General features: G+C 37.4%; 1 protein-coding gene across 1 annotated transcript in view; it reads left to right on the top strand.

Annotated features, from left to right (window-relative positions):
* The first annotated feature begins 8,800 nt into the window (after nucleotides 1-8,800).
* LOC135596078 (signal peptide peptidase-like 2) overlaps nucleotides 8,801-20,717 on the top strand; it is a 28,262-nt gene continuing 16,345 nt past the window's right edge. Inside the window, exons 1-6 of the mRNA XM_065087784.1 lie at nucleotides 8,801-9,065; nucleotides 10,990-11,148; nucleotides 15,479-15,590; nucleotides 15,696-15,815; nucleotides 17,880-18,004; nucleotides 20,440-20,619. Coding sequence (XP_064943856.1) covers nucleotides 8,907-9,065; nucleotides 10,990-11,148; nucleotides 15,479-15,590; nucleotides 15,696-15,815; nucleotides 17,880-18,004; nucleotides 20,440-20,619 — 855 coding nt within the window. The 5' untranslated portion in view covers nucleotides 8,801-8,906. The remainder of the gene's footprint in view (nucleotides 9,066-10,989; nucleotides 11,149-15,478; nucleotides 15,591-15,695; nucleotides 15,816-17,879; nucleotides 18,005-20,439; nucleotides 20,620-20,717) is intronic.

Raw genomic sequence — 20,717 nt, 5'->3', positions numbered from 1 at the left:
ATGAATGGATGGGGGGGGGGGGGGGATCCAAGCCTGATTGTGTTGAATGCCTCATTGCCCAACCCATCAATCTCAATTCCCCCAAGGTTGGTTTAGCCCAGACCTTCAGTTGTACTTGCTCCCCCACCTAATGGCAAAGTCATATCCCCTTGTGGCCTATCTACCTCAAGAAAATAATTCTCTAATTCACCTCCCTCACAGTTTGCTCAACAATCCTTCTCAATAAGTAGAGGGACTAAAGGAGTCAATCTCTCAATCGATTGAGTTCCTCCTAATGTATAAGTCTAGCTCTAACTTTTCGAGATTGACTAATGGATATATGATATAAAAAAAAGAGATAAGAGAAGGAAAGTAGTCTGAAATTGATTCCTACCTAAGGTCTCCCCTCATTTAAGAGCATTATAGAGGGACAAATCCGAGAGGGATTTAGAATGCCAACCCTAGAGCTTTATGAAGGGAGCTCTAACCCTACTAAGCATATAGTCACTATTACCTTCCAGATGACATTATTCGAGATAATAGATTCCCTCATATGTCATACATTCTTGACAATTCTTAAAGGGGCAATAAAGGAATGATTCTCCAAACTACCTCTAGAATTAGTTCCTCCTTCAAACAACTTGCCAAGGAGTTTAAGTTGACAACCTCTCTTTCGGCCATAAGACAAATGGAGAATGAGTTCACTGATTGATCCACTTATGAAATGCTGGATGGTTGATAATGTCTTATTGTCAGATAACGATTCCGTAGTTCTAGTGGTGTATCTGGTCCTTAGACTTGAGACACCAAGGATGTCCTATATGAGTACTCCATTCTTTGATACTAAACTTATAAGTTTGGAGGTTCCAATTTAATACAACTGGTTATCGGGAGTGGTAGCCAACCTTACAAGGACTATTGAGTGTCGATAGAGGATCATCCACTCTTGGTGTCATGAGAGGAATATCCCATGTGTTCTTGCTTAGATAAATCCTTGGTCATGGTCATTTGGATTAAGAGAGAAAGAGTTCTCCTGGAGAATCCGATTAGAGCGAGACAGAGTCATTCGGATTGAGAGAGAGAGAGTTCTCTTGGAGAATCCGATTAGAGCGAGGCTCGAGTAGAAACCATATGGGTCTGACAACACTATGCCCGATATATGGTCTCTGAAATATTAGATGGATGAGGGACTATAATTACATGGTAACTAAGGACAGACAAGTCCAATGGATTGGATTCCTCTATATCATCTGGGGACTACGACATAGTGGCCTAATACGTCCGTAGTCGATGAGTCGAATGAATTATTATGGAGATAATAATTCACTGAGTCAGACGGGGTTCTGACAGGTATGACTCAAGGCTAACTCGATATTGGGCCTAGAGGGTCACACATATATGGTAGACATTGCGATGAGTAGAGGTTCGGATATGAGATATCCGCCGAATCCCCTATCTTATTGTATATCTAATAAACCCTTGAATTATTAGATCCTATAGATAAGATCCAATAAGAGCCCATGAGAGATTATTGGATATAGATCCACTAATCTAAGAGGCTTGGGTAGTTGGATGGAGATCCAATTCCCAATAGGGCAGGATCCATTATGGTTAAGTTGACAGGGGACCTCTATTAATAGGAGGGAATCCGTGGTTCATAGGCTAAAGCCTTTTTGGTTTGCCTCTCATATTCTCCTCCCCTTCTCCTCCTTAGAGCAGGCCTGAAGTTTTGAGGAGCATCATCGCAGCTCTACTATGTGAATCACCGTTAGAGACGAGGGCACTTGACCTCTTTCACCCTTTCCAAGAGATCTGTAGGGATTCAAGGATATACGATCTCTTTAGGTAACACAATCTATCTTATACACAGTTTTAAGTTTTGCTAATTTTTGCGCACCAATCTTCGCACGACGACAAACACATATTTGAGAATTTGGGAATTTTATTTTTTTTGTTCTTCCACTATGCATGTGATGCTGCCCCCAAGATTTTTCTACAATAGTATCAAAGCCAAGTTGTTCTTGCGAAAGATTGGTTTTGAACTACATGTGTTGTGTTTTGGAAAATCCTTTGACATCAAAATCATTGACACAAAAGGCGAGAGAGGGCAGCAACTGTTGCCGCCCTCACAGGTTCTCTTGCAGCCTTTTGCCACCTGCAACAGGCCACCTACATGTAGGTCTCGGCCTCCTATGTGCAGGGGCCGTAGGCGGCCGGCGGCGGCGGCCGTCCGCCCGTAGACAGGCCATCTGCGGGCGCTGGGCCCATAAGCGAGCCACCCATAGAGGCGTCGCAGGGCAACAACGCTTACGGCCGTTGCGCCTGCGTGTAGCGGCGCTTGCGACCGCTGCTCCCACGGGCTGAGGTGACATAGGGTAGCGGCACCTACGTGTGCTGCACCCGCGGGGGTGCCCACCTGCAAGGGCAGCGCCCCCGGGGGTGCCCACCTGCAAGGGCGGTGCCCCCGTCTCCCACCGTAGAGGGCCACCGCCGGCAGGGTAGCGACGACCGCAGCAAGCAAGGGGAGAAAGAGGGGGTTTTTTTAGGGCAAAAGATTGTTTTGCTGTTCAAAATTTTAAAAATTCCAATTTCTATCCTTTGTCCAAATTATAAAAATATCCCTCATAATTCAAAAAATTCTTTGCATGTCCCTAATTTCAGAAAATATTAATTAATTAAAATATTTAATTGATTATTATTTCTATTATTATCTATTAGTCCTACATGATGATGATTTATACATGTGATATATGATGTGTAGATGGATGATCATGGACTGTGTGGATGGATGATTATGGACTATGTGATGTGTGTACTTGTGATTATTATTATTGGGACCTGCGAGCCTCTATTTTATTTCTCGTTCATTGGCGGGCCTACGTGCCTATGATTAAGTTATAATCACATGAGGAGGCGCAGTAGGATCGTGGATGCGATAGCGAGACCTACGAGATGGACGATCGCGATGCATGGAGATACATCGAGATGTCGACGAAACCGACGAGGACGAGATAGACGATCACAGGGCATGAAAATGCACCACTGCACACATAGATCTTGTTACGAGTGATTAGGCCCATTAGCTCAGGCCTGATCACATTAGACTATAGTCCATGATCATTTGATATAATTGCTTATGTGATGTGTGATTGCTTATACACCTACTAGATATGTATATATTTACATGTGATGTAGATATATATTAAATATGTATGTATGTGACACGTTACATTAGGAGACCAAATCAAAATCCCCTCTCTCGATAATATTAAGTCGGTAAACATGAGACAATTATATTAACCTACGTGGCCTTCCATCGTTATAGGTAGGGACCAATTCTCAGTGTAGGTTGAGTTAGTTGAGTCCCTTGAGGCTCACCTATATCACGATTTGCTATCTTGCCTGTGACATAGAGATGTCACCGGTGATATGAGGACCTGATATACTTATTCGAGTCCCTCGAGGGTATATCATCGAATCAGACTCATCTTGTAACAATGGTGTTGACTTAACCGAACATCATAGTTGGTCGAGTCCCTCGAGACCATGGTGATTCGGAGGTCAAACAAGATGAAAATCATAAGGAGTTATGATCAGCAAGAGTTACCTACTTTTTGGGCTTAGTGTGATTGGTCTAGTCACTTGAGGTTACACTAAGATGCTGATTGGATCCCGATCCCCACTAGAAGTCTGCTAAAGACTTCCATTTCACGTGCTGAGGGTGTCACGTGACTCGCCAGTAAAATAGTGGGAGCATATTAAGATAGAAGTACGTATCTTGATTATTTATTTTTATAAAATCTGCATGTTATTTATTTCTGCTATATCTTTATTTTCAGAAAATATCGTTATCAAATCTCTTATATGGCATACTTGATGTCAACCACATCATTGGTCCAAATTATACGAATTGGCTCTATAACTTGAGAATTATTCTCACGGTGGTGAAGATCATATACGTCCTTGATACAATAATGCCTATACCCGAGGAAAGGGCAAGCGAGAATGAGATTGCTCGCTACATGAAGTACATAGATGACTCCACTCTTACTCAATGTTACATGTTAGACTCCATGACTCCGAAGTTACAGAGATAACATGAAATGATGGATGCCAGATCCATTCTTCTACATGTCCATAAACTGTTTGAGAAATAGGGAAAGACTCAACGATATGAGATATCCAAGAGCCTCTTTTATGCTAGGATGACTGAGGGGACACCAGTTTAGAACCATGTCCTAAAGATGATTGAGTGGATAGAGAAACTCATAGGTCTAGGAATGGTCCTAGAGGATAACATGTGTGTGGATATTATGCTTCAGTCTCTACTAGATTTATTTTCATAGTTCATAATGAATTTTAATATAAACAAGCTTGAGGTGACCCTCGCTAAGCTCCTCAGTATGTTGAGGGAGGTAAAGAACACTATCAATAAAGATAAGCCATTTCTCTACACTGGAGAGACTAGAAAGAAAAGGAAAGCAGAAAAAGTCCCTTAAGAAGGGCAAGGGCAAGGGCAAATTAAGTAAAGTAAAGGTTGCTAAGAAAGATCCGACAAAGGACAAAGTCCAATGCTTCCACTACGGCAAAGATGGACATTGGAAGAGGAACTGCAAAGAGTACCTTATAGGTAAAATAGAAGGTTGGAGAAGCTTCAAGTACATTCATTATTAGTCTCCATTTGTCAAACTCCTATGATAACACATGGGTATTAGATACCGATAGTGCTTATCATATTTTCAATTCATTATAGATTCTAACAAGACAAATGAGATTGGTGAGAGGCAAGATGGATCTCAAGATGAGCAATGGAGTAAAAGTTATTGCAATAGTTGTTGGTGAGGTCGCCCTACATTTGCATGGTAGAGCTATTATTGCATTAGATGCATGCTATTTTGTTCCTTCTATTATCAAAAATATTATTTTTATTTTATATTTGATAGTTAATGGATATAAATTAGTTTTTTAGAATAATGATTGTTCAATATTATTAGATAATGATAGATCATCATGAGAGAAACATTGCATAATGCTTTGTTTATGCTAGACACTACTCCACATATCATGAATATAAGTATGTCTAAGAGAAGATGAGATGAGGTGAATAGTGCATACCTGTGGCATTGTAGGCTAAGTCACATCCCACGAACTTATTTCCTTGGGGTATCCCACGAACTTGCACCACTCCATCCTCGATTCCAACTTATTAGGGTTGTGTCTTTTAGCGAGGGCAGGGTGACCTCAAATCTTAACAATCTTAAAATCGAGCTTCTTCCCTTTTCATATCTCATATGGTGTAGACACTATTAACTTAGTTAGAACTCTATTCAGAAGTAAGCTGTGGTCTCTAGGGCATATCCCAAAATGAGATTGGTAGGTCAGCGAAACTCATCATGGATCGCACCATATCTAACAGTATACGATTCTTCCTTTCATATATACCATTAAGTTGAGGTATATAATGAGGTGTCCATTGGGATAGAATCTCATGGTCCTTGAGGAACTAGGTAAACTCTGTACTCAAGTACTCACTCCTCGATCTGATCGAAGAGTCTTAATACTCTTTCCAATCTGATTCTCCACTTGATTCTTATAATCTCTAAATTTCTCAAAGGCATCAGATTTGTACTTCATTAAGTACACAAGTCCATACCTTGAGAAATCATTAGTAAAGATAATGAAGTAGGAGTAACCACCAATGACATGAGTTGACATGGGTCTATATACATCACTATGAATGAGTTTTAGTAGCTTAGTGGCTCTCTCTACAATTCAATTAAATGGAGAGTTGGTCAGTTTCCCACGAAGGTATAGCTCACAAGGTGCATATGACTCATAGTTGTGGGATACCCCAAGTTTTGTTAAAATTTTTTTTGACAAAACTAAAGGAAAATCCGTTGTTAGGAAGAATCAAAGCTGTTGTAAAAATTTTGTAGAGATTTGGATAGAAAAAACATAGTAGCAAGATGAAATAAATTGTGTTATACAGTTGAAATTCTATAGTGCATCTAGCAGTTTGGACGTAAAAGATCAGCAGTTTATATTGGGAATTTTTTTATGAAACCAAAGGAAAATCCATTGTTAGGAAATATCAAAGCTATCATAAAAAATTCGTAGAGATTTGAATAGAAAAAAATACAATAGCAAGATCAAACAAACTGTGGTATGCGACTGAAATTTTGTAGTGCATCTTTCGTCGTAGAGATAAAAACTCTGCGATGAAAGGTTTATGCAGCAATATAGGAACAATTTTTTTAGATTTTTGAATAAGGATAACTAAATTGTAGCAGCAGTAAGGTAGGAAACCGGAACCTATTGCAATTCACGGGGAGATCAAAGGATGATCCGTGATGGTGGAGATGATGGTGGAATTCAACGATGATTTTTTAAGCAATTATGGAAATTGCTTTAGGCGGCTATGGAGGGTTGATGGATGACTGGACTTTTAAATAAGGATAACTAAATTATAGCAGTAGTAAGGTAGGAAACCAGAACCTATTGCAATTCATGGGGAGATCAAAGTATAATCCGCGATGGTGGAGATGATAGTGGAATTCGACGACGACCTTTTAAGTAACTGTTGGAATTGCTTTAGGCTGTTGTGGAGGGCTGATAGATGGTTATGGAAGGGTAGCAAGATACCAAGAATGCTGCTCTGATACTAAGTGTTAGAACCCTAGTGGATTCTAAGCTTGGGGATGATCGCTTTGAGGGATCGGCCTCCTTAGAACTCTATAGGGTTCCATCCTCCAAGTTGTTGCTCAAAGGCTGCTAAGAGATTCATCTATTACTTATCAAAAAAGGATAAATACATGACTATTTATAGAGCTTCTAAATCCTAACTCCTAATATGACTCCTACTCAAGACTCATACTTCTAACCAACTCCTAATAAGACTCGTACTCTAAGAAGCAACCTCCAAACTAACCCTAATCCTAGCCAATCTATTCACCTCTTTAATAGGGGTTGGCTAGGTAAGTTTTACATGAATGCCCCTTTCAATAAAATTCAATTAGGACTCTCCTAGCTAGAGTCCTAACAGCTTATTGGATATCCAATAAGATAGGGACTCCAACGGATATCTCATATCTGAACCTTTACTCGTCGCAATACCTATAATATGTATATGACCCTCTATGCCTAATATCGAGCTGGGCATGAGTCATGCCTGTTAGAACTCTTTTTCGCTAAGTGAATTATTATCTACATAATAATTCGCTCAATTCATTGACTACGAACGTACTAAGCCACTACGCCGCAGCCCTCAAATGATAAAGGGAAATCTAATCTATTGGACCTATTTGTCCTCAGTTATCGTATATCTATAGTTCCTCATCCATCTACTACCCTAGAGACCGTATACCGGGCATAGTGCTATCAGACTCATATGGTTTCTATTCGAGTATCGCTTTGATAGGATTCTCACGAAGAACTCTTTCTCTCTCAATCTGAATAACCATAGCTAGGGATTTGTTTGAGCAAGAATATATAGGATATTCCTTTTATGATACTGAGAGTGGATGATCCTCTATCGACACTCAATAGCCCTCGTAAGGTTGGCTACCACTCCCGATGACCGGTTGTGTTAGATCTAAAACTTCTAGATCTATAAGCATGATATCAAAGAGTGGAATACTCATACAAGATATCCTTGGTGTCTCAAGTCTAAGGACTAAACACACTACTAAGATGATGGAATCGCTATCTAACAATAAGGTATCATCAATCATCTAGTATTCCATGAGCAGATCAATCAGTGAACTCATTCTCTAATGAGCATATGCACTGTATCTCTAGTGTCCCCATATGAGCAACTATGAGATTAGCCGCCTCTATCATATGGAGGGATATATAGTATACTAGTCTGTCCGGTTATCTCGATATCCTTTTCGAATAATCTATGATTGAGATTATTTAGGACTTGTGTTTAAAGGTGAATCAGTCTCATTTTTATGAACTCATCATGATCCGATTCTCATTACATAGATCCACGAACATCACAATATATCTATACAACAAGCAATATAAAGTAAAAAATTACTATAATAATAATAAGCAAAAACACTATATGTTATGTCACACGTATCATCACTCACGTGATTGGCTTGTAGGACACATATGACTAGCTGGCTATATAAACCATATGCAACATATGATGATTAGATTAGGCAACACGTAACCACCACAAGTGATATATGACTAAATGACCAACCATCCAATCCCTTAATTGGCGTTAGCTAACGTGGGTGTTGGGTTCAGTAGATGTCATACCATGCCTCCACCAGAAACACCTTATGTTCCCTTCCTGCTATCGGTTATTTTGAGCATAACCATCTTAAAAGTTACCTATAAAGGGGACTTCCCAAGAATGCTCTCTCGTAGAAAACTTCATTATTAATGTTGATCGACTAGTTTGATCGGACCGAATCCAAAACTAACTTGATTGTCAAAAAGATATTTATTAAAAATGCCTTTAACTAAATTTTGTAGGTTCGATATTTTGTGAATAGTTACTTGGACCGAGACTAACTTAGAACGAACTTCGATGGGATCCAAATCATTATCTCATATTAGATAACTAGAATATGCACTAACATATTTAAATTTAAAGAAATAAATATAAAACCATATATATATATATATATATATATATATATATAATGTTAACGATAAAAAAGAACTGGACCAAATCAATTCACTTGTCTATACACGAAGCCTTTAGTAAACGCATAGGAAATTGTATGCAACGTCCGCCAGTTGGCGGACACGGACACATATAAATACGTGTGTACGTTGGTTTAGGATCCCTGGAGAAGGCGATATATATTGCCTCAGGGTCTCGATTCGTTTTCGAGGAGAGTGGAGAGGAGAAGGGAGGGGAAAGCGGAGGGTGGAAGAAGGAAGAGAACGAGGAAATTGTGTCGGCCATGACAATTCCAAGATCTTCTCCTCCTCTTCCTCTCCTCCATTTTGCCCTCGTTTTCCTATTCGCCTCCTCTCATCTCAAGGGTTTCGCCGCCGGTGATGCGTCGCAGGGCGGGGAATCCGCCTCCACGTCCCCTGGCTGCAATGTCACCTCCCAAGATGTAAATATTCGTCCCCCCCCATTAGCTTTTTGATGTTTCGTTTCTATGTCTCTGACAATCTGGTGTGAGGATTTGGCAAAACGATGAATCGGTGCCATGTCCAGATCGACGCTTGATGAGTTATTCTAGAATGTGCATTCGTCTTGCTCTTCTCACAACAATCTCGTTGGGAAGTGATGGGTATTGGTTAACTTGTTGATGTTGCCGGGATGCTCTAGCTTAAGCATCATTCAGTCTTTTGATTATGAGGAAAAACACATCATTTTTCTGCATTTGGAATCATAGTGCTTTGTGTCTTGTCTTATAAAGCCCTACAAAATTGCAGCTGACAAGAACAAATATGAAATGCATAGAATATGGTTTAGGGTTTGAAATGCTGCTTAAGGAAAGTCACAGGATGTCCTTACTAATCCATGAATAACTCATTGGCAACTTAGGTACCAAGAATGAGCAATTTCCTTCTTGAAAACTGTCCTTAGTTGTTCATGGCGTGTACAGGAATTTTAACTGAATTCCTGTACACAGTTGGAGGATGATGATGAGGAAAACAGTTAGAAGAGAAGTGGAACAAAGAAAGAAAATAAGTTTTATTTAAATAGTTTAATTTTTTATTATTTATTTTGCATTGCCAACCCTCCAATTTCAATATCTTGATTCATCTGATCTAGTCCAATTTCAGTGCCTATCAGTGTGGTCAATCTTGACCCCATCATATTATCTTAAAGTTCCTATTATCCTCTTATGTATGTATCCTCATAAATAAGTAACTAGAAATAGTAAAAAAAAGAAAACAAAAAAATATATGTTTCCTAAAAAATATTTGGCTGGTAAAAAAAATGAGTTTCAGGAGAATTCAATTAGATGTGAGAATACAAATGCGATATTTGTGGCTTCAATTGGGCCCAATTGCAACCTGTGAAAGAGTTATTGTAAGCTGAAATGTTTTAGATGATATGTCAGAGTGGTTTGCTTTTAGTTTTACCTAGACTTTATTATACTGGTTGACAAGTGCCACAAACCAATATCCATATTTGATTGATCATATCCAGTTGGATTCTTCTGGTAATGAGTTCAACTAATATGTGTTTTAAAGTGGAACTTTCTTGCTCTCAAGCCTTTTATGAGTTTTTTTAATATCCTATATTCTTATAAGATAGAATATCATGTGACGTGTTCTGACATGACTCATTACTTTAGTATCCTTCTAACTTTCCTGTATTTTCTATTGTCGAAATACATCTGAATTTGACTCTTATAGCCATATTCGCATCTGGGGTTAAGGTATCAGTGCATATAATATGTCATGTGCTTGCTGCGCTAGTGTTTTCTGAGTGAAACAATGACAATTGCATAGAGTCAAGACATTTGTATGCGGTTTTCTTGCATGTCACCATAAAGAATGGGAGAAAAGCAAAGTTGAAGAAAGAAGGTGAACAGAAAGAGAGGAAAGGGCACACAAGAAAGTGAAATTGACAGGGGAAGCTTGTTGTAAGCAACTGTAACATATGTCTTGTATGCAGCTCTCTTGGTTAACATAATTGGGAGCTTTAAAATGATGAGTACAATTCCTGATTTTATGAGAAGGGGATAATAGCACACATTTTCATCTATTTATATCATCACCCTCCTAACTCAAAAATGCATCTATTTTGATTTATTAGTGTTGAAAGATTCTACTCTTTACTGCATCTCATGCATGCTAAATATTTTCACTAGAATAAATAATGGCTTCTCTTTGAATCTGAAGAAGCTCTATTAAGTTTTAGAAGCTGAATGTTATTGTAACAAGTTTACAACTAGATGGAATTATACGTATGTATATGTGCATATTCTCTCTAAGCATTTTCAAGCATGTTGTTTAATGGTTATCTGCTACAAGATACAAACTCTTATGTGTAGCAGACCTATATTTTTGTGTTTTCAGGTTAAAATAAAGAATTGGGTGAATGGTGATGAAAGTGCAAGCTTAGATGGACTTAGTGCCAGATTTGGTGCCTCGTTGCCGACCAGTGTTTCTAAAGCATTAAGACTCCCTGCTATTCTTGCAAATCCATTTAACTCCTGCAACAAATTATCTTCCAAGGTCAACATCCTAATTTTATATGCTGATCTTATAATATGTGCTCTAGATGTTTGTTGGATCTTTTTTTCTATTTGAAGCTGCTATGCAAAAAGCAATTGGCATGTTATTTGCAGTAGCATATAGGTTTCTTGTCTGTTGATCTCATTCTGAAATGGCCTCTCCATTTCTTTGAGTTGGTGCTTAATAGGATAAAGATGTAGAGTTTTTGAAGTCAATATCTTGTACAAAATTCCTTTGCTTCATTTTGATGTCAAGCATGATGATTATTATCACAATTCTTGAAAAATTGCTAGTCAGATCTTGCAGTGAGTATTTAAGTTCTTCATTCTTGTTTTTTTCATAATTCTTCATTGCATTTCCAGTTCATTTGCTAAGTCGGTTAATTGAATGCTTCACTATACTATTATTATTTACCATAAGATGCACTGGACTACACACCTTAGACTCTTAGAGTAATAGTCAGATCAAGTAAGAATGATTTTTTGTGGAGGAATTGCTGGCCTCCTGCGTTTTGCAATGCTTTTTGCCCTGTTCACAGTGTCTTTTGCTCTGATGAATAGTGCAGTGGCTGTATCAGACTTCTTGATTGATAGATAGTCTGTTCTGTTTGGAAAAAAAAAAAGATGCACTCGACTATTAGAAGAATAACCAACCATCACCTTGCATCTATTGAACATGATATTTAAGATAGAAGGGAGGCTGCCAATAGGAGAAGCTACTATCTTTCTCAGTATCATATAGGCTATGTCTCATATCCTCTTATGAATCAATAATTAGAGCTTTTTCCTTTCCTTTCTTGCCATAAACAAGCTATGTAGATCATCATGCTCTGTGTTCTGTACCTTGGGTGGCATGACTAAAATATTGTTCTTCGATCCACGCACCATCCATCTATGTCTGAGTAGCAGGAACATAAGATTGGCCGCTCTGACCACCATCATCAGTTGAACCACAATATATTTGTGGACCTTAAGATCAAGCAATCATGAAGCCAAGCCTTTCCCTTGTTGTGATTACCAGATGCATGCACTTGCTGTCTACTATCATAACTCCTAGATGATCGACTACCAGAAGTCTGGCCATGTGTTTCCACCAGGCATTATGCTTCCTCTCCTTGATCCTTTGACCTATGTCATCCCTTTTCCTTTTGCACGACCTCAATATCAAATTGAGAATGATGTGGGGGTCTTCTACCTCATCCAGTCTTTATCATCCTGACAGAGCTATCAGTCTTGGGTTCCTCTATTTCCTTATCAATGTCAACACAGCGAAGCAGACTCAGTGTATGCTGTGATGGATGTAGACTGGCTTCCCCAAGCGTCTATATGCGAGCTGGTTGAGAAGCCTCTAAATTAAGTCTTTAAACAAAGATTAAACTTCAGATTTACCTAATTGAACTTCTTCAGGAATTGAACTTCTTCGACAAATTGAATAGATTTAATAGGAGGAAGGATGTTTGGGAAAAGAGCTGATGGAGGAAGGGTAGAGAAAGAGAAGAGGTTTATGAATGTATTATGCTTGGAGCCTGAAAGCTCAAGAAGCTCAACTGAGCTTCTTATAGAGATCAGCTAACGATCTTTTGAGCTATTTACATAGCATCGGTTGCCTTTATTGCTTTGTTGCTGAAGTTGGTATAGCCAATTGTATAAAGCGAGCAACAACTTTGATTCAGTGGTCATTATATATTGACACACAATATATTATCAATGCACTATAGCATGGTAAAAGGCTGGTTCTGGTCCTTTGGATTGCCACATTTAGTATGTACTAGCATACTGACATTGGTGATATACTTTCTTCGTTCAATCAAAACATAGAAATAAAATTGAATTAGTTTCAGTCTAGAAGACACCAAATATTACACTGAAACATATACGGAATAAGGTTCTTGTCTTGACAATTGGACACTTCTCATATTGATCCACATCCTTTGACCCTTATAATTCCTCTTCTTTGACTTCTTCTGAAATGAAACGAGATGGACATGGAGGATTTCTTGCCTTATCTAGTAGTGGATCCCCTAAGCTCTTTGCTGTTCGAACCCATCAAACATCATATTCGAGTCATCATTATAGAAGTGTGGTGTAATCAATCAAGCATCACATGGTGTCATCTATCAAGCTGCAGATGCAATGTTACCAATGCCTTTTATCATCAAGTTGAAACAGCAGGTCATACACGGTGTCCAAACTTAAAGCTTCCTATAATCCATCAACTGCTCACATATATGACATTATTAATCATATCTTAAAGACATAAGATGATAAGAAGAAGTTCTAAACATGTACAATTAGATATATACAACATCAACTTATTTGAATACAAACAAGTTCAATCATATAGATGAAATAAGATTATAAGCTTTGATAATCACAAGCTAACCACATACAAAATACATGCCTTGCTAAGAACCTATGAAACATTATATGTGTTCAAAGCCTAGGAATGATATTTCTCGTAGGTTCCCTTGTCATATGTTGTTGGTAGCAGAGAAGTCATTGATGGTGGGCTGGTGGGTGATTTCAACTGGATGTGGCCCAAGTGTGCCCAAGACCTTTCTCCGTGCGGCTCAGGACCATGCCTCAATTGATCCTAGTTTGATCATACTATATGAGAATGATATTGGTCAGATCGAACCAGATGACACACATCACTCAACCTTCCCCCTCCCTCACACGCGAGACCGACCCTGATATAAACCTAGGGTGGAGAGCTTCCTTCTTCCACCATGGCAAAGGCAACACTCACATGGTGGCCCTCCGGTAGTGTGTTTTTCTTCTGCTGTTGTCGCCGACTGCTGGGCCTCCTTGATAGCCCCTGCCGAGCCTCCTTAGATCTCCTCCTACCTTATTCCATCTCCCTCTTCTCCTCTCTGCTTCTTCTCTCTCTCCTTCCCCCTCGCTATCCCTCCCTCTTTTTCCTCCTTTATTATCGCCCCTCGATAGTTCCCTTCCAACCAACAACCCCCTCTCCCTCCTCATCCTCTTTCTCCTCTTGCCTGATTCCTTTTCCTTCCTCTTTCTCTTCCTACCTAATTCCTTTTCCTCTAACTGTCCCCTGTCTCTTTTTCCTTCTCCGTCATTGCCCTCATTTCCCCCTCACCCTCCCACCATCACCACCTCCTCTTGGGTATCTCCCCTCACAACTGACAGTTGCCAAGCCTCCTCGGACCTTGACAGTCCCCCTCTCTTTCCTTCTCCTCCTCCTCCCTCTTCTCCTTAATTATATATTTTTTAAAATTTTAATATTTGCGATCGTTTAGTTTCTTGCCTAGGCGAATGCCTAGCACCTTGTGCATTTTGGTACCTTGAGGCATTCTAGTGCCTAGTGCCTTTGACTACACTGGTTGTTAGACATGGTTTGGTCCTGATATTGTGCTCCACCAAATGTGAGATGAAGGTTTAACGGTGCTACAAAACCGGTACTATTACTATGCTGTTCTGGTGGACAGTAAGATCCATCTGATTTTACATGCTGAGATCAATTGTCAAAATTTTACCTTGACCCATGAAATTGATTCTGCAACAGTCGCAAACATCTGAAGCCTAGTTTTTTCATAGATCTAGGTTAGATATGCATATATCCAGCCTCAGTTAACTTTAATCATGAGCTGCTTATTAAAAGTTTGATGTGTAAATGACAACAATTGAAATGAAGCAAGAGAAGTAATACATACAAATGAAGATTAATGAAAAAATTAAGATGTCTATCATCTTGGAGAGTTCTTCCCTTGCTTGAGATCCGAAGCTTGATTGGGGAGAAGAGTAAAAGATGGCAGACAACAGCTTGAATGGTTTTGTTTCTGAAATTTCAGCCCCAGATCTGCTTTGAGTGTTGGGAGGAGAAATGATTTGCATTAGACTTACCACGTTGTACAAATTTATATGGTTCAAACTTCATATACTTGAGTGGTAAGTGCAGTAGTTGCTATGTACCAGACTGTGATCTTGGGTCAAACCAGTGCTGTCCAGTACCTCAGTTTGCGCACAGATAAATAGTTGAACCTGTAAATTCTGGGCAGCTTGTATTGGTTTGACAGGCATTAAATCCTTGATTAGCACAAAATAGATGTTCTTATAAGTTAATCAATTGACGACTCCCTGTCAATCAAGAACATCCCAAATTAAGGGGATTTGTTCAGAAAATTTCTAATGATGAAACTCCATTGTGGGACATGATAATCAAATTTAGTTTATTTCACTATTGCTCCTTTCATCTCTTACTGTCTCCACATAGATATTAAGATACTAAGTATGTCCTTGTTTTATAGATATATTTGTTCCTTTCCCTTTTTTATTTTGGCCTTCCTAAGGTGCTCCTTCTGTTGCAGTTATCAAACTCTTTTGTTGTTGCCGAGCGTGGAAATTGCACTTATGCAACCAAGGCAGAAATTGCAGAGTCCAGTGGTGCAGCAGGTTTGATGGTGATAAATGATGATGAAGGTAATATTTCTCCTCTTTTCCCTTCAAAGTATGTTTCTCCAGTTACAAATTCTTATAGAAACAATCCGTTTCTTGTCATCTAACAATTTATCTGCTACATCTCAGATCTTACTGAAATGGTGTGCACTAAAAATGAAACTCATCTGAGTATTACAATTCCTGTTGTTATGATACCAAAGTCAGCAGGGGACTATCTAAGAAGATCTATGTCTAGTGGTGGCAAGGGTGAGTTTTAAATGTACAAGTGAACTTTCACTTTATATTATGTGTGAGGATTTAGTTGTATGGTTCTGATTTTGATATTTCTTCTTCAAAGGCAGATTAACATCTGCACTAAGTCTGATGGTGTCTGGATATGGATATGGATATGGATTTGGATCGAAAAAAAATGAATACTGATGCAGATGTAAAAACAAGTACATGTTTGCATTCTTTTTCAAGCCATAATTTATCCTAAATGTCTGAGATGGATTAAAGTATTTATTTCTACAAATACATGCCAACCAATTTAAGGAAATATCAAAATCAATCTACAGTAACAACAACAAACCTTTATAAGGCCAATTATTCAATATAAATTATGCTTCTCATGAGTTAAACATGTTACATTTTATTGCCTGTGATATAATAAAATTTCTTATCTTTTTTTAAGTGGCTTCTCGTCAAATACTTGTATTCTAATATTATCAAGGAATATATATATATATTTATCTCCATAAAACAATTATGTACCTTTTGCAATATTTGGTTAAGTCAGATTTCTATCAAGTATCAAAACCAGTTTTAGCAATATTTGGTTTTGTTTTCGTATTTCTCGAAATCTAACATGTATCCATGTCCATGACTCCATAATGTACCCAACACGTTCATATTCATTTTGAACGAAACACACTTAAAATTGAGCACCTTTTAGGCTTTTACTATCCTGATCCTCCATCCTCCTCCCTTGCTGGTTGTCATGTAAGAAACCTACAGAATTGATCCAAACAGCTGATCTTATTTGCATTTTGCAGTATCTTCAAAGTTATGTTTACTTGTTTAGCACAGTTACATGCCCCATATATCAGGCAGTCACAAACAGCAAAATAACAAATAAAGCAAATAAGAATTATATAACCCACTAAATTCAGTTCTCAACCAATACATATTTGAGGAAATTATGTAGCTGGCTCCTTTTTATGCAAAAAGAGCTTGAATAATAATAGTGCCTTATATATGTATATATATAGATCGGAGTCACCAGACAATATTTATTTGTCTTGAATTTCTGTAGGTTGGTTACCATTTGTTTCTTGTTGACCATCAAACAGATAAGGTTGTCTTATCACTTATGATATGTGATTATGTGCAATGTTTTATTATATATTATTTTAAAATGCTTGTAAACGTGGGAATTAAATCCTTATATACATACTGCTTTCCATAATAATTTAGCGATTAGCTGAAACAACTCAAATAAGTGTATGCCTGTAGATGTTCTCTGGATCCTCTTAAATGATCATCTTTTCTTTTGATGAAGGTTATGAATAATTGATATTTTAGGTGGTTGGTCTGGTAATTATTATGATGCTGATACTGACCATAAGTTGAATTATAATCTAAAAGTTTTATTGATAGTTCCTTTTATTTTTTTAATTTTCTTTTCTTTGTGTAGTTTTACGGCATTATTTTATTTGATGATTAAATTCTTTATTTGATTTGGCTGCTTGTTTTTGCCATAATAATTTTTAAAAAATTTAAACTAAGTACATAAAGATAAAAGTTTATGTCATCTGTAGTATTATAGTGTGCATCTTAATTTCTTAAGGAATAATTATTGCTGTACCTAGGTGAAAATGTCCTTCTACAAGAATCCACTATGGATGTGTACTTTATGTATCTATCTAGTATGTTTTGTTGAGTAATTCAACTTTTGCTTTGGCAATATTCTTCCATAATGAGATGGCTTCTCTTCCTTGCAAATCTTCTACAATCATCATATCTGGTAATCATATAGTTATATACAAAGACTTGTTTTCTCAAAGTAATTCAGCAGCAAATTTTCTCCATGTTATTAAAAAATTTCCACCTGGTGGAGATGCAGTTACTGCCTAAAATGCATGGTCGATACCTGATAGCATCTCTTGAATCTTAATGCTTCTGACTGGTTTTTGATTTTTTTGCTTGTTTGGTGTTTGACTACTTTGAGCAAAGACCATTATTTAAATTTAATTTAAACCTTGTTTACCATACATGTTTAATTTTGTTCTTCAGCATTCTCTTACCAAAGGCTATTTTTAAATATCACAGTGGACATCCTACTATACTCACCAACTCGGCCTATTCTGGATATCTCAGTGGTCTTTTTGGTATTAATGGCTGTTGGAACCATTGTCAGTGCCTCTTTTTGGGATGAATTCACAGCACATGAGCAGGTTGGTGAGCATTATAATCAATCCAGATGGAAGTTCTTTCTACTTGCAAATTTTTAATTTTCAAAATGCTAAACTTATTATTTTAGTGTCCTCTTGACTTGTAAGTAGAAATAATTGAGTAAGGACTATTCCTAGTTTTAACTTAAACTCAATTATTTTCTGCTTTTGAAGGAGCATCAAATGGTGATCCTTTGTTTATTGTAATGAAGCTTCTGATAAACTATAAGTTTTCTGCTCTAAAGTTTTTCAAAACATGAGAAAAAAATTATAAGTTGTGGCTAAATCAAGATTTTTGTTCTCCAATTTATTTGTACTTATTTTTATCTGATATGATCTACAATTCTACATATTGTAGCTTGGTTTTCTATGTTCTAGTTTAGTTTGCTACTCTGACATATCTGGTCTTTAGTTACTCATGCTGACTTGTATGAACTTTTTGATTTACTTGACATTCTTTTGCAAATGATAATTTGTCACTTATCTAGCAGCTGGAGGTTATATATGTGTTTGCTCATATGTGCCTAAAAAATGTAAAGGTTGCATATGTATGTGTGCATTAACAAGCTTTGGAGGTTAAGTCAATTTTAAGTTCAACTATGAAAATGGCTCTCAATAATACTGCACATATACCAAACAAGGATTTGTACTTTCCATGATTTAAATCTGTGAATGTGGCCTAGATTAAAACATATTTTGTTGACATCGAAATGAAATTACCTGGAAAATTAAAGAAAGAGACAAGAATCTTGCCAGGACACTAAAATGCTCTCCAGGAGAACTATTGTTACTAATGCACATGTATGAAATACTTCATAAGGACCTGCATTGGCTTGTGTTTTTATCAGAGTATTTTTTATTGAACAACATTTTATGTTAACTAGGCGTAGCAGGTATGTAATTACAGGTCTTCATGGAAGATTACTGATTGGTGCACTAGTAGGCACTACAAGCTCAAAGCAGACCACTATTTTAAAAAATTATGACTTGTATTATCAAAATGAATTAAATTATGTTTTTTTAACAAAGATCTTAAGACCATATGTTGATATAAACAGCACCACACATGATTCATGTAGAGTAGATGCCATGCAATAATACAAACATCAAAATGCCAAATCACGACATGATCAAGGATTTAAATATTGGTTCAATACCAACACGGATTTCATATCAGATGGGTATGGTACCAAGAAGGAGGAAGAAGAGGAGAAGAGGTGAGTGTTGTACGCAAGAAGAGGGCTCGCATTCATGAGCCCTAATTTGTTTTTTTTTTCTTTTCTAATGCTGAGTTGGATGGGACCCACCACTTTTTCTTTTTTTAATATTTTTAACTGGGCTGCTTGAAACGGGGGTGGTCTATGTACCGGCCCATACCATACCATTTCGGGTGGTACAATAGTCCTTGTGTTGAACTACTTGTACCATTAGTGGTTCCTGGTCAGATCGAAAAATTCCTACTGGTTATTACTGGTCCAACCAGTGTTATAAACCATGAACATGATTGTTGATAAGATGTACAATGTAGAAACAAGATATCAAATATAATGTGTGATCAATATACTGAAACATTATCAAACAAGTAAGATATAGTATACTAGAGATTGTTATACATGGAGAGAACACAAAAGTTGAAAAATGAGAATCAATTCGTCGAACAACGATGATACTATTAGGTAGAATCTTTTGAGGATGGGAAAACAAATTAGTCACTGTTTTTTGAGGATGGGGTAATCTGTCTTCTTTTTTTTGCTTTATTGTTTTTATTCAAGTTAAAAACAAACTTTAAAATTCTTTCATATAAACTGCATTGCTAGCCTTGGAGTTAAACCTGATAGCTAAAGGGCTTCATTTTTCTTTAGCATTCTGTGACCAATATCTGTGGATCTTGTTACTAAAATGTGTAATGGACTTGAGTTGGCCACTATTGGCCTATAGCATAGAGGCCTTTACAGCAGCCAATGCCTTGCTACAACTGGCTTAATGCTGTCATATACATATATCTAGCTCCCCAAACGACTATGTAAGGCCATTGTGGCTAGTGACTACTTTCTAGAACTCACTGGGAACTGCAGGTTTTACTATATATAGAAGGTTTGACTACATCTACAAAATACAATATTCAATCACAATTATGTGGGTAAAGTTGCAATATTAGAATGGTCTTGGCTTTGTTCTTTCGTTTTTAGCTAGTTCTTCTGAAGGGATGCATGAGCATGATGCCCAATATTAAGGGCTTTGAAATAATGCCTAGGCACTGAAATAGTTTGCTTACATTTAGGTCTATGTTTGTTAGCTTCACTTTTGCCTGTTGACAAGTAAGCAATGGATATATGCAGTATGCTCAGTGCCAATTATATATGATTTCTTTTTTCATATTGTCAACATGTAGTGCTTGTAAGTGTACAGTTAATTGATAGCTCTACTTTAATGGACAGAATCAACCTAGTGCTGAAACAAATCAAGAAGATTCTGAGAAGAATACTTTAAAAATTAAAGCCGTGGGAGCTATAGCTTTTGTAATAGTAGCATCAGCTTTCTTGGTGGTGCTCTTTTTCTTTATGTCTTCTTCATTTGTCTTTGCACTGAACGTGATATTCTCCTTAGCGGGTTCACAGGTACTGAATACATTGAAGACCTGTCCCTGTAAGAAGTCCATAATTTTATCAATAACAAATATTATATTTTGGATTTGTTAGCCATTTTGTTTGTCTTC

The sequence above is a fragment of the Musa acuminata genome, chromosome BXJ1-2 (genome assembly GCF_036884655.1).
Source record: "Musa acuminata AAA Group cultivar baxijiao chromosome BXJ1-2, Cavendish_Baxijiao_AAA, whole genome shotgun sequence".
Lineage (NCBI taxonomy): Eukaryota > Viridiplantae > Streptophyta > Magnoliopsida > Zingiberales > Musaceae > Musa > Musa acuminata.
Note: the sequence above shows the minus strand (reverse complement) of the source record. Positions and strands in the feature narration are given on the sequence as shown.